This window comes from Choloepus didactylus, chromosome 8 (genome assembly GCF_015220235.1).
Source record: "Choloepus didactylus isolate mChoDid1 chromosome 8, mChoDid1.pri, whole genome shotgun sequence".
NCBI classification, from domain to species: Eukaryota; Metazoa; Chordata; class Mammalia; order Pilosa; family Megalonychidae; genus Choloepus; species Choloepus didactylus.
Window position 1 is genome coordinate 59291344 of NC_051314.1, and position 18412 is coordinate 59309755.

Sequence of the window (18412 nt, forward strand, 5' to 3'; positions counted from 1 at the left end):
ACATCCGCCACGGCCTGTCCCCGCTGCAGAAAGGCCCTCGCGTTCCTCAGCGGCGCGTTCCCAGGCACTAAAGACCCAAGTACCAGAAAAAAGCAGGAGAGTTCCCAGGGGCCGTTACTTACCTTCCCGCTTACAACACCCGCTACCGCCATGTTTCCTGCGCCTGCCTGTGATGACGTAGCAGCGCCTCACGCGTCTCTCGGACTCACAACAACATCCGGCGAAATTAAGAGGGCATCCGGGCCGGGAAGGGGTGGGAAGGGGCTGAAGAGGTGCGGGGGAGCGGCCTAACGCATGCGTGCTGAATAGAGTTCCTACGTCGCTAGAGTGGAGTCTTTGGCTCAGGACTGCGCATGTGCCAATTTATTTTTCCTGGTTAGGAACCTATGTTGAATGTATTTGAATTGAGGTTTTCCTGGAGGCGAGACACCGAGCCTTTCCCCGGCCACTTTAGCTTGGAATGATGGAAAGAACCGGGTACTGGCAGCCAGCAAGCATCGTCCTTTGTGGCCGTAGGCAAGTCACTTACATCCTCTAAACGTCAGTTTCTTCATCTGGAAAATTGGGATGGTAGGGTTGTGGTGAGGGTTAAAGGAACCCCAGCACTCTATCCGAGAAACACACACTGAGACTTTTCCCTTATATATGTGAAGTTTCTGAATTTAAATCTGGTTACTGCCTCTCACTCATGACCTTGAACAAAGTATTTTGATAAGAACAGTGATAATACCACTCCCTCACTGCTCCAGAGTCCAACACAGATAGCTCATTGCTCCTACAGAATTACTTAATAGCTATGTCACAGCTATTTAAACAAGTTTCTAAATTCATTCAAGCTGCAGGATGTAAAATGTGAGTGACCCATGAAGTGATTGTAGGGATCACATGGGACAAAGCATGTGTGGTAAGATGACTTGTTAAGATGTTAATTTATTCTCAATGCTGTAAAAGAATCCATTAGAATGATTGGATACACTTCTTGATAGCTCTGGCATAAGATTTCCCCAGGACTTCCCTAGATTTTGGACAGAATATAGGCCCCTTTTCACCAAAAACACCTGTGCCCACTGAGGTGATTCTGTTACATCTTTACAGAGTAGAGAGGTTAGAGGTTTTTGACCTTGATTGAGGTAATTGGTAACCAAACAGAACAACAGAAATGGAGGGTTGCCCATTCTGTGACTACCAGAAACTTAATGGCTGAGGGAGGTGGCAGGACTTTAGATGGGAATGGATGTGTGGCATCCTTGCTACTCAAATTGGGGTCTGCAGACCAGTCGCAGTAGCATCACCTGGGAGCTTATTAGAAATGCAGACTATCTTAGGGCCCACCTTGGGCCTACTGAATTAAAATCTGCATTTTAACAAGATCCCCAGATGGTGTGTATGCACATTAAAGTTTGAGAAGTACAGTCTTAAATGAAACTTGAATTTTGCTTTTATTCCCTGAAAATTACTACCCTTGCTGAACTAAAGACAGCTATGGAAAGGTGTTGCTGTCATGTTACCCCTTTTAGATGTGTCCTTTGGAAAACTAATGGGAAAGCATCTTGACAACCCCTCTCTTCACTGTCCCCACTGCTACTCACCTGGTTCAGGTTCCTCATTACCTTTGGTTTGGACAACTGCAGTGGCATCCTAATTCAATCCCTTGCTTTTTGCTTCATCTACCCCTGAATCCATTATTCATAGTTCTACCAGAGAGATCTTTTTAGAGCATAAATGTGGTCATGTGAATTCTCTGCTTAAAATCCCTTAATGCTCTCACCTCTTCAAGGAAAAGTCCAAATTCCCCAGCATAGCATACAAGGCCCTTCATAAACTCTCTGCCTACTATTTCAGCCTTATCTCCCAGCACTCCCCATTCATACCCAATTCACCAACCATAGCCAAATATCTGCTGTTCCCTGTATGTACTATGCTGTGTCCCAGATCAGCTTCAGACTGACTTCACTTGGATCATGGGGACACTCCTGAGCTAATCACTATGGCCCAGGTTTGAATTGTATGTCCACTACTCTACTCAACATGGACTGGGGGGAGGAGTAATTCACCAAAGAAAAATCCAGGTACTATTCTAGAAAGAAAAGCAGAGTGGCTGCTGGGAAAGCAAACACAGACTTCAATTACAGAGATTCCATTTATGTGTTCCCATAGCACCCTATACTCTTTATCACACTGTAGAAGATTTAGTGGTTTACTGAACTGTTTTTCCTACTAGTCTATGAACTATTGAAAGTAGGGACTATGCTTTCCATCTCTGACAACCACACCTGGCACCAATGCCTGACACATAGTGGACATAAAACAAATGTTTGTTGAAATCATTTATTTGAATCATTGATCCATTTAGGAAAGGCAGATTTTCTAATGTAACAGTTCCAAGTTCCATTGAAGATGAAAGAGATCTATTTACCTTCTTAAATGATATCTTCTCTACATGAAAAGGGAAGAAACAAGGTGGTTTAGTTTCCTAGGCTGCAGAAAGCAGACACCATGAAATCGGTTGGCTTAACAATGCGGATGTATTAGTTTACAGTTTTGAGGCTGAGACTCTTAGAGGACTCTAGTAAAAGGATTAACACCTACCCTGGGCCATGCCTTAACTGAAGTAGCCGCATCAAAAGGTCCTACTTACAATAGGCTTATACCCACAGGAATGGATTAGCTTTAAGAACGTGATTTTTCTGAGGTGCTGTACCAGTTTAGATCTATTATGTTCCCAGAAAAGCCATGTTCTTCAATGCAATCTTGTGGGGGCAGATTTATTAGTCTTTTGATTAGGTTGGAAACTTTTGATTAGATTATTTCCATGGAGGTGTGGCCCCACACATGCAGGGTGGGTCTTGATTAGTTCACTGGAGTTCTTTAAAGAGAGCTCACACAGAGAGCAGAGAGACAAAAATGCCCCAGAGAAGATGAGAGAGACATTTTGGAGAGAAGCTAGGAGCCAACACAGAGGCTGATGCTTAGAGATGTTTGGAGATACGGACAGAAGCACGTTTGGAGATGTTAAGCTAAGAGATGAAGCCCAGACTTTAGAGAGAAACACTTTGGGAGAAAGAAGCAAAGACCCACAGGAGCCAAGAGAGGAGCTGAAACACAAGCCCAGAAGCAAAGGACCAGCAGATGCCAGCCACGCGCCTTTCCAGCTGACAGAGGTGTTCCAGACACCCTTGGCCATTCTTCAGTGAAGGTATCATCTTGTTGATGCCTTAGTCTGAACTCTTCTATGGCCTTAGAACTGTAACTTTGTAACTTAATATGTCCCTTTTATTAAAGCCAATCCATTTCTGGCATTTTGCATAATGGCCGCATTAGCAAACTGGAACAGTTACATACAGTTCCAAACCACCATACAAGGTCAGGATTTCTTTCATAATTTCCCAGCTGCAATTACAAATACCATGAAATGGGGTGGTTTAAATTAAACAACAGGAATATATTGGCTCATGGTTTTGAGGCTAGGAAAGCCCAAAATTAAGGTGTCAACCAGGCAATGCTTTCTCCGTGAAGAATGTGGTAGTCTGGGTCTGGCTGCCAGTGATTCTTGAGACCTTGGCTTTATGTTACATGCAACATAACAGTTTCTTTTTTTTCTTCCAGGTTCCACTGGCTTCCAGCTTCTCCTCCTCCCTGATGGCTTTCTCCTTGTGGCCTTCTCTATTAAGCCTTCAATAATAGGATTAAGACCCATCCTGAATCAGTTTGCTGTACTGTAACTAAAAATATTTTCAAAAGGTCCTATTTACAATAGGTATACACCCCCAGGAATGGGTTAAGATTAAGAACATGTTTTTCTGGGGCACATAATTCAACATACCACGGTTTCAAAGTGCTTTGTTTCAGGTTTCAGTTTTGTACTATATTAGTGGGGAAAAATCAGAGTATACTTACATATAGCAAGTAGACATGTTTTGGTCTTTTTTTTTTACTTAAACAGCATACATATAAAATTTAATGTCCTTGAGTTCCACTATAACTTAAAATAATTACTGTTGTCATGGGACTGAGTAATTTCATAATTCTCAGTTCCCCCTCCCCAAAAAAACAACTGTATAGTCATTCACTAATTATAATTTATCACTCAAAAATCATATGACCCAAAAGAATCTTCATAATACCTACTATAAATAAACTTTAGACCTGGGAGAGAACTTTGAGATGGTCTCCGGAAGCTTTTTTTTTTTTAGGTTCTTTTTTTTTTTTTTAATTTTTATTGGGATTGTTCAGATACCATACAATTATCCAAAGATCCAAAGTGTACCCTGTACCCTCAGACAGCTGTGCATCCATCACCACACTTAATTTTTGTTCAATTTTTAGATCCTTTTCATTACTTCAGACAAGAAATAAAGTGAAAGATGAAAAAAAGAAAAGGAAACTCGAATCCTCCCATATCCCTAACCAACCCCCCTCAATTGTTGACTCGTAGTGTTGGTATAGAACATTTGTTACTATTTATGAAAGAATGTTGAAATACTACTAACTGTAGTATATAGTTTGCAATAGGTATATATTTCTTCCCTATATGCCCCTCTATTATAAACTTCTAGTTGTACTGTCATACATTTGTTCTGGTTCATGGAAGAGTTTTCTAATATTTTTACAGTTCATCATGGACATTGCCCACCAAAGGATTCAGTTTTATACATTCCCATCTTTTGACCTCCAACTTTCCTTCTGGTGACATATATGACTCTGAGCTTCCCTTTTCCACCTCACTCACGCACCATTCGGCACTGTTACTTATTCTCACATCTTGCTACCAACACCTCTGTTCATTTGCAGACATTTAAGTTCATCCTAGTTGAACATTCTGCTCATACTAAGCAACCACTCCCCATTCTTAAGCCTCGTCCTATATTTTGGTACCTTATATTTCATGTCTATGAGTTTACGTATTATAATTAGTTCTTATCAGTGAGAACTGCAATATTTGTCCTTATGTGTCTGGCTCATTTCACTCAGTATATTGCCCTTGAGGTTTTGTCATCAAACCCTTTTTTTTTTTAAGATGGTTTTGTTCACACACCATACATTCCATCCTAAGTAAACAATTGATGGTTCTCTGTATGGTCACATATTTATGTGTTCACCATCTTCACCACTATCCATATAAGGGCATCTACATTTCTTCCACAAGGCAGGAGGGAGAGTCAAAGAAGGTAGAGAGGCAAAAGAAAGAGGAAAAAAAAATGACAGCTAGGAAGTAGCAAAAGGAAAAGTAACCTTAAATCAAAATAGAGGAAAGAGTCAGACAACACCACCAATGTCAAGTGTCTAACATGCCTCCCCTATCCCCCCCATCTGCATTTACCTTGGTATATCACCTTTGTTACATTAAAGGAAGCATAATACAATGATTCTGTTAGTTACAGTCTCTAGTTTATGTTGATTGCATTCCTCCCCCAATGCCCCCCCCATTTTTAACACCTTGCAAGGTTGACACTTGCTTGTTCTCCCTCGTAAAAGAACATATTTGTACATTTTATCACAATTGTTGAGCACTAGATTTCACCGAGTTACACAGTCCCATTCTTTATCTTTCCTCCTTTCCTCTGGTCTCACATGCTCCCAACCTTTCTCTCTCAACCGTATTCATAGTTATTTTTGTTCAGTGTACTTCCATTGCTGTGCTACCATCTCCCAAAATTGTGTTTCAAACCATGCACTCCTGTCTTTTGCTATCACTCTGTAGTGCTCCCTTTAGTATTTCCTGTAGGGCAGGTGTCTTGTTCACAAAGTCTCTCATTGTCTGTTTGTTGGAAAATATTTTGAGCTCTTCCTCATATTTGAAAGACAGCTTTGCTGGCTATAGGATTCTTGGTTGGCGGTTTTTCTCTTTCAATATCTTAAATATATCACACCACTTCCTTCTTGCCTCCATGGTTTCTGCTGAGAGATCCACACATAGTCTTATTAAGCTTCTTTTGTATGTGATGGATTGCTTTTCTCTTGCTGCTTTCAGGATTCTCTCTTTGTCTTTGACATTTGATAATCCAATTATTAAGTGTCTTGGTGTAGGCCTATTCAGATCTATTCTGTTTGGCATACGCTGTGCTTCTTGGATCTGTAATTTTATGTCTTTCATAAGAGATGGGAAATTTTCATTGATTATTTCCTCTATTATTGCCTCTGCCCCTTTTCCCTTCTCTTCTCCTTCTGGGACACCAGTGATACGTACATTCTTGTACTTTGTTTCATCCTTAAATTCCCAGAGACGTTGCTCGTATTTTTTCATTCTTTTCTCCATCTGCTCCCTTGCGTGTAGGCTTTCAGGTGTTTTGTTCTCCTGTTCTTGAGTGTTTTCTTCTCCCTCTTGAGATCTGCTGTTATGTGTTTCCATTGTGTCTTTCATCTCTTGTGCCTTTCATTTCCATAGATTCTGCTAGTTGTTCTTTTGAACTTTCGATTTCTGCCTTATGTATGCCCAGTGTTTTCTTTACAGCCTCTATCTCTTTTGCGAAATATTCTCTAAACTTTTTGAATTGATTTAGCATTATTTGTTTAAATTCCTGTATCTCAGTTGAAGTGTATGTTTGTTCCTTTGACTGGGTTTTCTTAGTGTAGGTTGTAGTTTTCTGTTGTCTAGGCATCTGACCTCCTAGGCCACCCCAGTCAGGTTTTCCCAGATGAGAACAGGCTCAGGTCACAGAAGGAGGAAATATTCAGTATCTGATTTCCCTGATGGTTTTTCTTAGAGGATTGATACACCTGTGCTTTTCTGCCTGGCAGGTGCACGTGTCAGCCTGTCACCAGCTGGTGTAAGAGGGTGTGGCCTGTGGCTCTCCTCCTCCAGGCTTTGGGGTCTGATTCAGGAAAGGCAGGCAGTAGAGCTGGGCCCCTCCCTTTCCTCTTGGGAAGCTATGCCCTCTCCAGAGAGGTATTCTGCATATCAATAAGTTCTTTGTTTCTCTGACTCTCCTGATTAAAGTGTTTTGATTTTAAAATGGCTGAGGCTGTCTTTACTGCAAAACGCTGTGGGCTGAAAGTGACTGAGGTTTTCTCCACATAGAGAGAAAGGGACTGAAAAGCTCCCAGATTCACTTGTCAGCCAGAAATAGCACCTGATCTTCTGGGCTCCCTGTCCTGAGACAGATATGTCCCCCAACTCTCCCAAGGTCAATTGTCACCAAAAGCCTCTGTCTGCTTGTTGAGGATTCACTGTCTGTATTGAGCAGTTAACATTAAAACCCCAGTTGGAGCTGGGCTGAGAGAGTACTACTTTCTAGTACCGTGAGGCTTCTGTGAGGGAGGGGCTCTCGGCTCTCAGCTCTCGGCTCTCAGCGCAGGTCTGCAGTTTTACTTACAGATTTTCTGCTGCGATCTCGGGCATTCCTCCCAATTCAGGTTGGTGGATAATGAGTGGACAATCACGTTTGTCTCCCCACAGTTATTCCAGGTTATTTATTAGCTTTTTGGTCATTTATGAATTGTTCCTGGGGGGACTAGCAGTCTTCCACGCCTCTCTATGCCGCCATCTTAGCTCCTCCCTCCGGAAGCTTTTACAGTTGAGAAAGTTGAGTCTTTTAGACATTAATGACTTGCCAAGGTCTTGAGCAACTTTATGGCTGAATGGAGACTTCATTCCAGGTACTTGTCTTAGTCAGCTGTACTGCACTGTCAGTTGAAAGCAATCATTTCCTTCTGGATACAGCATTTGATTCTCTCTCACTTAAAGTTTGGACTGACCAATTTGTCTTTTGGGTCTTATCCCATGTCCTACTTCATCTATTAGGATTCTCCAGACTTTTCCACTAATTGATCTCTACCTTTCCTGAACTCTTAAAGCAAACTACAGACTTTGCTTTGGGGCTTAACTATACTAGAAGAGAACATAGCCTTTTTATAGAGAGTCCTTAGACTTTGCTGACAGCCAGGAGACTAAAGGATTCATCCTGGAGAAATTGACCAGCTAAAGAAATTAGCCCTGTAGTTTCTGACAGTTGGGGTTTCCCCATGGAAATGACCCAAAAACATCATCCTACAGTGAAGACCAAAAGTCAACAAGCCTCACTTTAAGCTGAGAATTCCCCATCAGCTTTTGGTGCCTGTCTCTTTAATATGAGCAGATAACCATGTAACACTCCACATATAACGAAAACCTTTAAGCTGAAGTGTAGAATCCAAAACAGGCCAACAAAAGAATCAATTTAATACACACAATGCAGAGAACAGAAGAAAACTTTTTAAAATTATAATACATATCTTTAGATTAGAAAAGATGTTGCATCCATGAAACAACAGAAGGCTATGTAAAGGAATATTCAGAGAATACAAGTGAGCTTTTGGAAATTAAAAATATGATAGCATAAATGAAAAAAAACCATAAATGCTTTAGAAGGTAAACTGAGGAGAATTCCCAGAAATTAGAACACAAGGACAAAGATAAGGAAATAAGAGAGAAAAACTAAGAAAATTAGTGGATTAGTCCAGATGTCCAACATCCAAAAAAAGCAAAAACAAGCAGAGAAAAAGGAGGAAAGGAAATTATCAAATAATTCAAGAAAATTCCCCAGGACTGTCGGATACGAGTTTTCAAATTGAACCAGCCCACCAAGTGCCAAGCACATGCATGAATAAAACCTACAATGGGACATATCTGTGAAATTTTAGGACAATAGGAGCTGAAAGAATGTAAAAACTTTCACGGAAACAAACGCATGTTACATGAAAAGGATAAGAGTAAGGATATCTTTGGCCTTCCCAATAGAAATACAGGAAACTAGAAGACAATGGAGTAAATAAAGCAGTTGAAAATATTTCTAACCTAGAATGTTATACCCAGTCAAATAATCAAGTGTGAGAATAAAATAATTCCTTTTCAGACATGTAAGTGCTAAAAAATTGTATCTCTTATACACACTTTCTCAGGTAGCAACTGGAGGCTGTGTGACGTATTTTGCCTTGAAAGCAAAATATGGAAACTAGAAAAGAGGGGAAACATACAGAGGGGGTAAATGCAGACAAGGATCTTGAAGACAATGGCAAAAGGAGATTCCTAACTAACAGCTGGACAGCAGGCCTAGAAACCAGTCTAAATTGGATCAGGAATGTGAAGGTCTCTGTGGTGGGTTAAATTGGGTCCTCCAAAAAAATATATTGAAGTCCTAACCCTCAATAACTGTGAATGTGACCTTATTTGTAAATAGGGTCTTTGCAGATGTTATCAAGTTAAGATGAGGTCATACTAGACTAGGTGGGCTCTGATGACCTAATAAGATGAGGGAAATTTAGACAGGGGCATACAGAGAAAAGAATGCTTTATGAACATACAGAGATATATACGCAGAAGGAAGACAGCCATGTGAAGACAGAGGCATTGGATTCATGTAGCTGCAAGCCAAGGCATGCCAAGGATTGCCAGCAACCACCAGAAGCTGGAAGAGGCAAGGAAGTTCTCTTCCCTAGAGGCTTCAAAAAAATTTGGCCTTGCCAACACCTTGATTTCAGACTTCTGGCCTCCAGAATGGTGAGATAATAAATTTCTATTGTCTATCCACCCAATTTGTGGTCATTTGTTTTGGAAACCCCAGGAAACTAATACAGGCTTCAAGAAGGATGTCACCAAGATCAAAGAAAAGAAAAGAAGTTTATGAATTTGAGTGTGCTGAGATATTTACACTTTTGGCAGAGAATATTGAAATGAATTAGTGATAGTTACACTGAAAATTAAGCAAATCGATACCAAGACAACTTTTAAATTGGAAAAATAAAGGAGAAAAGAAATGTATTCATAATGTGCTACATGGCTCAGCTGTAAACAATATTACCAGAGTCATAATACAAACAAATATTAATCTAATAAAAATGAAGAACAAATACACTGGACAATGAGGGAGGAAAAATGCATCTATGTGTTGGGGTTGGGCAAAATAAAAGAGCTAAATCATCTTCCAAAATGTTAATAGATAATATCTGAAACTGGAAAATCAAGGAATAACAGTATAATCATGTTGTTTATAAATGTGAAGATAAGTAACAGCAGTAACAACAAAACAAATTGAAAATGATTGCCCCTGAGGAGCAGAAATCAGTGGGGAGAGGGAAGGTCTGGTGACTGCTCTTTTTCATTACAAGTCATATAGAGCTACTGTTTTCATCACATCTCAGGTGCCATAAGTCAAAAGTCTCATTATTATTTTATGGACTACTAAGAAAGAAAATACTTCCAATTAAATAATGACACGTTTTCTTTCAGATTGGTTGTAAGACGCATCCTGACTTCAGAGATTATAAAATGTTAGAAAAGGGTGTCTTAAAATCTATGAAACAAAAAAAAAAATCTATAAAATACAGTCTTTTACTTTAGTATGTACACCTTTATAACAATCGAAATTCAATTTAAAAAGAAGCCTACTCAGGAGAGATAAACCACATAGTAATTGAAACAAGGAAAGTTAAATAATTACTACCTGTAACGGGATTGAATTAAAGAGAGATTGGCTTGTAAGAAGTAAAGAGAACTCAAAAGAAGATAGGAATGGTAGATAAAAGCAGCGGTCACTACCCTAGGGCTGGGATACAAGCACATGAAAAAGGCCCCCACAGGGCTGAGAGCCAGACCTCGTTGGAGGGCACATTGTGGTTCACTGGATGGCAGAAAAGTTGCTGCGATGTGTGACACCATGCCAGAAATCCAACCTCTGTGTTTGCCAGAAATCTGGGGTGCTGGGGAAAGTTGTTCACCAGGAGGTGTCTCATGGGAGGCACTCTAATACAAAACCACCTGAGGGGAGTGTCAGGGGAAACAGCTGACTCCAGGAGCTGGGCACTGCAGAAGCCCTATATCCTCTACTGACAAAGCTAAACATTAAGCCAGCTGGCAAAGAAAAAATATTTAAAGAGCCTAGATACATTTTCACAGAGCAGGCAAAAAGGGTGAATTTCAAGCTGAGTGACATTAAGTTGATAAACAGGTACAGTCCACCCTTTGACTACTCAGTTTCCACATGCATCCTTCTACACACATTTGAAATCCCATGCAACAACAACAACAAAAAAACAACCCTGTACAGCTATTCTTCTAAATGAGGAAGTTCTCACCCTTTCCTGAGGAGAAACACAGTCCTGAGAGTGACAGTATTGGTCCCTTTCTATATCAATTACTCCATAAAATTTGGTCACTATTTTAAACATAAAATTTTATACGTTTATCTTTACCTAAACATAAATGGTAATGTTAACTTCCAGTAATTTGTATATAAATTAAAAATGGGAAAAAGGAAAGAGAAGAAAATTGTTAGCTTATACAAATAAACATACACTTAGAACAAACAAATGAAAATACGCAAAGCAACTACAGTCCTCATTTCTCTAATGGTCATAGAGCACTAACTATGGCTTCCTTGTTCCATTGCCCATTCCATATTTCCCACACCCTCATCCAGAATTTCGGCTGGTTAGGATACCTCACTTACATTCCCAGGGAGAATGCGTCTTCAATTGTCTTGCCTTTTTTGGTTGCTGTAGTTTTCCACTAACATTTACCGTTATGCATGTGTGTTCATTTTCTAGAGCTACCATAACAGATTACCATGAACTGGGTGTCTTAAAACAATGGAAACTTATTCTCTCATAATTCTGGAGGCTAGAGATCTAAAATCAAGGTGTTAACAAGGCTAGTCTTCTAAAGGCTGTAGGAAAGAATCCTTCTGTCCCTACCGTCTGATGGCTCCTTGTTATCCTTGGCTTTCCTTGGCTTGTAGCTGCATCATAAAAATCTCCACCTCTGTCTTCACATGGCCCTCTCTCTGTGCCTCTCTATATATCTGAATCTCTCTTTCATTTTTAATGAACATTATTTATTGATTGATTTTCCCCTTTATTGAAGTTGTGGCTTTAAAGAACTATCATGCATAAAATACAGGATTCCCATAAACCACCCCACCACCAATAACTTGCATTGGTGTGGAACATTTGTTACAATTGATGATAGCACATTTTTACAATTTCAGTATTAATTAAAGTCCATAGTTTAACTGAGGGTTCACTGGGTAGAGTAATGTGGTTCCATGGATTAAAAAAAATTTTTTTCCACTTTTAATGATAGTCGGATTTATATTTCAGTGCTGTTAATTGTGTTCACAATATTGTGCTGCCATCACCACCATCCATTACCAAAACTTTTCCATCATTATAAATAGGAACTCTGTACATTTTAAACTGTAAATTCCCATTCCCTTCCCAACCTGAGCTGCTAGTAACCTATATTTTAGATTTTGACTCTATGAGTTTACTTATTCTAATTATTTCAGATCAGTGAGATCATACAGTATTTGTCCTTTTGTGTCTGGCTTATTTCATTCAACATGATCCCTTCAAGGTCCATCCATGTTGTCACATGTATCAGGACTTTGTTCCTTTTTACAGCTTAATAGTATTCAATTGTGTGGAATTTTATTTATCCATTCATTGGTTGATGGTCGCAGGTTGCCTCCATCTTTTGGCAAATGTGAATATTGTTGTTATGACCATCGGTATGCAAATATCTGTTTGAGCCCCTGCTTTCAATTGTTTTGAGTATATACCTAGTAGTGGGATTGCCATGTCATATGGTAGTTCTATACTTGGCTTTCTAAGGAGCCACCACACTGTCTCCCACAGCGGCTGCACCATCTTACAGTCAAACCCGCAGTGAATGAGTTTTCCTATATCTCTGCATCCTCTCCAACACTTTGTATTTTCCATCTTTTTTTTTTTAATAGCAGTCATTTTAATGGGTGTGCAATGTTATCTCATTGTGGTTTTCATTTGCATTTCCCTGATTGTTAATGATGTTGAGCATCTTTTCATGTGCTTTCTAGCCCCATTTCTATATCTTCTTTCGAGAGATGTCTGTTCAAGTCTTTTGCCCATTTTTTAATTGGGTTGTTTTTCTTTTTGTTGTTATGATGAAGGATTTCTTTATATATACTGGATATTAATTCTTTATTGCATATGTGGTTTCCAAATATGTTATCCTATTGTGTAGGTTGTCTTTTTACTTTCACGATGAAGTCCTTTGAGGAACAAATATTGAGATTCCTTCGTATGTAATACGTTGCTTTTCTCTTGCAGCTTTCAGAACTCTCTCCTTGTCTTTGCATTTGACAGTGTAATCAGTATATGATGGGGGGTATATTTTTCTTTACGTTTACCTTGTTTGGTGTTCTCTGAGCTTCTGGGCTGTGCATATTCACATCTTTTGCTAAGCTTGGGAAGTTCTCTGTTATTATTTATTTGACTATTCCTTCTGCCTCTCTCTCTCTCTCTCTCTCTTTCTTTCTTTCTTTCTTTCTTCTCGTTTTGGGACTCCCAATGCATGTATTGGTGTGCTTTATGAGGTATCTTGGGCTATTTTCACTTTTAATCTTTCTTTTTTCTTTTTACTCCTCAGCCTGACTCATTTCAAGTGTCTTGTGTTGAAGTTCACTAATTCTTTCTTCTGCCAGCTCCATTCTGCTTTTGAAACCCTCCTGGGCATTTTTCATTTCAGTAATTGTACCTTTAACTCCAGTGTTATGTCTGGTTCCTTTTTAAAATTTCTGTCTTTTTACTTAGATTCTCATATTGTTCATTCATTGTTTTCCTGGTATCTTGTAGTTCTTTCTCTGTACTTTCCTTCATATCTTTAAGCATTTTTAAGATCATTTTTTAAAGGCTTTTTTCAGTATGTCCACATTCTCATCTTCTTTGTTGGTGTTTTCTGTTATTTTTATCCTATTCCTTTGAATGGGCCATCATTTACTTTTCCTTTGTTTGTCTTGTACACTTGTTGTACATTGCACATTTTAATATTTTAAAATGTTAACTCTGAGGTTTACTCCCTGGGACATCTTTTTTCTTGGTTTTTTAACCAGCTGGAGATAGACAGAGATTTTCTTGAGATTCAGCCTTCTTATCAGGAAGGTCTACCTGAGGTGAACGCACTGTGCAGGGTTTTCCCTGTCTTACTAGGCCTCTGTCTTGTCCTGGGATCTTGCTTTTTAGTTGTTTTAGTTCCCCTGTTTACAGGAGTTTGGTTGTCCCCTTGCTTTCCAGGGAACAAACCTCCTCCGAGTATCTGAAGCCAGCAGACCTTTGTCCCAGACTGTTCATCTGTATAGTTTTGTTGTCTCATGCTGCTTTTGCCTGGAGGGAAAATTCTGGGAGGAGGGTCACCTGGGGGAAGACTCTCCCAATTCCATCATTCCCAGGAAAAACAGGGCCAGGGAACCATGAAGGGGACACGGGTCTGCTCCAGAGTACCCTGTGGAGTAGTGTGCCAGTTTGAATGTAGTATGTCCCCCCAAATGCCATTATCTTTGATGTAATCTTGTGTGGGCAGACCTATCAGTATTAATTAGATTGTAATTCTTTGAGTGTTTCCATGGAGATGCACCCCACCCAACTGTGGGTGATGACTCTGATTGGATAATTCTCATGAAGGTGTTGGCCAGCCCATTGGGTGGGTCTGAATTAAATTACTGGAGCACTGTGTAAGATCAGACAGAAGGAGCAAGCAGCTACAGCCAAGAGGAACACTCTGAAGAACTCCCATAAGCTGAGAGGGGAACTGCAGTTTGAAGACAGCTGTTGAAAGCAGACCCTTCCTCCGGAGAAGCTGAGAGAGGACAGATACCCCAAGTGCAACTAAGAGTGGCATTTTTGAGAAACTGCAGCCTAGAGAGGAACGTCCTGGGAAAAAGCCACTTTGAAACCAGAACTTTGGAGCAGACACCAGCCACATGCCTTCCCAGCTAACAGAGTTTTCTGGACACCATTGGCCATCCTCCAGCGAAGGTACCCGATTGCTGATGTGTTACCTTGGACACTTTATGGCCTTAAGACTTTAACTGTGTAAGTAAACAAACCCCCTTTTATAAAAGCCAATCCATCTCTGGTGTTTCGCATTCCAGCAGCATTAGCAAACTAGAACAAGTAGGGAGGAGGTCAGGTAGGGCACCCAAATTTTCTCTGACATCTCCCCAGAGGTGAATTTTCCTACCCAGAAAATGCAGCCCTTCAGCTAACTTTCCCCCACAGCTGTGAGGAAGTCCTGTGTCCACTTCTGCCCCTGTCCAGGGTGGGTTGAAACAATGGTTGCTGCTGCCTTTGTCTGGGCGGGGTTGAAACAATGGCTGCCTTCAGAGCCGGGACCCAGAGATCTGAATTTGCTAATTAAAAGCCATGATTAGTGATCAGCTGTGCACACCTCTGTTCTTGGGGAAGAGGACCTCTATGTCCCTTTCTGTCATTAGCAGCTAGCTAGGGACTGGACCCTGAGGCAGCATGCTGTGAGAGTAGGAAATGGTGCCAGTAGCCACTGCAAAGAGAGAGCAATTTACAGTTCTTTACCATAATTTATCAGCTTCTTCCTCCTTGGATGCTGTACAGTGTTCTTCTGGTCTCTGGTATTTCAAAGTGGTTGATTCAGGCAGTTCTTGCCTGCCTAATAAGTTTTGGTGGAAGGATTGAGTTCTGGAGCTCCCTACTCCACCATCTTTCCTGGAAGTTCTGAGAGATTCCCTTTCATTTCTTTTATAAAGCCACCAATCTTTGTGTTTAGGGCCCATTCTAATCCAGTATAACCTCATCTTAACTAATTACATCTGTAAAGATCTTATTTCCATATGGTCACATTCTAAGGTTCTAGGAGGACATGAATTTGGGGGAGACACTATTCAGCCTCCGACAGCATGTATATACTAAAAGGTGCCACAAAAAAATCTTCTTGGTTCCAGACATGCTTTTCTCTGCCCCCATCCTGTACAAACAACCCAATTTCCCCTTGGTAATCAGAGTCAATCACTCGAGTCAGTATATTAACCCCCTGTTTTACCTCTTGTTTCATTGGCATAAGGAGCCTCATATGGCCAGACTGAAGTCTTGTCTTTCAATTCAGTGAATCACTATTGTGTCTCCTGGATGTATCCCTCCTTTGGGATTAAGATTTCCAAACAGCAGAACTCAAATTTGCTGAAACAAAAGGTAAAAAAGAGTGGGTTACTAGATCTAATAATGAGAGAAGCCACTCCTACCAGCACCCCTCTTAGTTTAGCCAAATGAATCAAGTTGGGCTTTAATCCAGATTACTAGAGTTCTTTATAAGCAGAATGAAATTCTGACACAGAGAGAGAAAGCCAAAGGAAGAATCTGGAAGTCAGTGGAACCCAGAAAAGAAAGGAGAGGACATGTCACCATGTGGCAGAACAACCAAGGACCCAAAGTTCCCCAGTAGTCAGCCCCAGAATGCCACAGTCTTCAAAGAGAAAGCATCACTTTGCTTATACCTCAATTTTCGATTTTTTCTATCCTCAAAACCATGAGCCAATAAATTCCTGTTGGTAAGCCAACTCATTGTATGGTATTTGTCTTAACAGCCAGGAAACTTATATTTTTATGACACAAGATGACTCAATAAATATCTAGATGTTAAATTCAAATAAGAGTAAAGTACCAACATTGTACAAATACCACATCAATTAAATGCTTTCTTGCCTTAGCAATTAAATAAATTGAGGAAAATTTATGCCCATGTTTCATCTGAAAATACATGGGGACTCACTCCAAGTGCAATGCAGTCACCCTTTGAGGTGGGGGTGGAAGGCTAGGCAGTAGAACTGAGAGACATCATTTGGACTTTTAGCTGCCAAGGAAAGGAGGTAGGGTAGAATACCTGAAAGAAATCCCCCACAGGCAGGCAGGCTGTGCTAAGAGATCTCCCTTGGCACAGAATATCTAGTGTAGAACTAGAGAGAAAATAAAATTCCCCATAAATCCAAAAGTTAGTATCTGGGCTGTAAAGAATAAAGTGAGATATCCTGTGGTTTAGCAAGCTAGTGACACAAAAAGATATCCAGTACCTAATGACTGCTCAGACCCTAAACCCCACAGAAGTTAAAGTTTTGATGATGCTCTCAAAACATTTTAATACAGCAGTGAACTGAATTAAACTACCCCAGAACTGGCACAACTACATATCAAACTGACTAAGACCACTTACCTAGAAGCCTGACACAAGAGGTGCCATGACTATTTCTGGTGGAAAATATTTTATTTAAGTATGTGATATTCTTCTGCACAAAATATCTGGCATGCAAGGCACAAATAAGAAACAGATATGGGCAAGAAAGGAAACCATCAGTAGAAGGAGACATGAGATTGCCCAGATGTTGTAATTATCAGATAGGAACTATAATAAAAATAAAGGAAAAATTGATAAGTTGGACTTTATCAGAATTAAAAAATTTGCTCTCTGAAAGACCTTGTGAAGAGGATGAAAAGTCAAGTTACAGGTTGGGATAACGTGTTTGTAAACCACATATCCAGAAAAGAACTAGTATCTTGAATATTTAAAGAACTCTCAGAATTCCACATCTAAAAAATCAAACAATCCAATTACAAAATGGACATAAGATATTGCATTAATTTTCTATTGCTAATGTAACAAATTACCACAAATTTGGTGTCTTAAAACAACACATTTGTGATTGTTCAGTTCTGTAGGTCAGAAGTCCATCACAGGAATCATTGGCTTAGGGTCAAGGTGGGCAGAGCTGCATTTCTTTCTGCCATTCTCGGAGGAGTCCATTTCCTTGCTTTTTCCAGCTTCTAGAGGCCACCTCCATTCATTGGCTCATCATTCCCTTCCACCATCTTCAATGCTAGCAACATTGCATCTCTTTGATCCTTCTACCATGGTCACATCTTCTGACAACAGCCCTGAAAGGTTCTCCACTTTTAAGGACTAATAGAATTAGATTGGGCCCACCTGGATAATTCAAGATAACCTCCCCATCTCAAGGTCCATACCTCTAATGACATCTGCAAAAGCCTTTTTTGCCATGTAAGTAATGTAATTTTTAAAAACAACATTTTATAAGTAAACATTTTTGCCATGTAAGGTTCTCAGGATTAGGTTTGGATATCTTTGGATTCTGCCTACCACAGACATGAATAGAAATTTCACCAAAGTGGATATAAAAATAGCAAATAACCCCATAAAAAGATGTGCAACTTCCTTAGTCATTAGCGAAATGCTAATTTAAGCCACAATAAGTTACTACTTATCTATCAGAATGGCTAAAATAAAAAATAGTATGACACCAAATCTGGCAAGGATGTGGAGAAACTGGAACACTCATACATTGCTGGTATGAATGTAAAATGGTATGGTCACTCCAGAAAATAGTTTTGCAGTTTCCTACTAAACTAAACAGGCATTTACCATATTATCCAACAGTTGATTCTTGGGCATCCCAGAGAAACCTAAACTATGTTCACACAGAAAACTGTTCATGAATATTCATAGAAGCTTTGTTTGTAGTAGGCAGAAATGGAAATTAGGCAAATGTCCTTTAATGGATGAACTGTTAAACAAACTGTGGTATATCCATACTATGGGATACTACACAGCAATAAAAAGAATGAACTATTGATGCATGCA

General features: G+C 39.9%; 1 protein-coding gene and 1 pseudogene across 1 annotated transcript in view; one reads left to right on the forward strand and one right to left on the reverse strand.

Moving 5' to 3' along the window:
• TBC1D15 (TBC1 domain family member 15) overlaps window positions 1-182 on the reverse strand; it is an 87290-nt gene extending 87108 nt beyond the window's left edge. Inside the window, exon 1 of the mRNA XM_037845671.1 lies at window positions 123-182. Within this exon, the coding sequence (XP_037701599.1) occupies window positions 123-152 (30 nt within the window). The 5' untranslated portion in view covers window positions 153-182. The remainder of the gene's footprint in view (window positions 1-122) is intronic.
• LOC119542646 overlaps window positions 151-18412 on the forward strand; it is a 31835-nt pseudogene continuing 13573 nt past the window's right edge.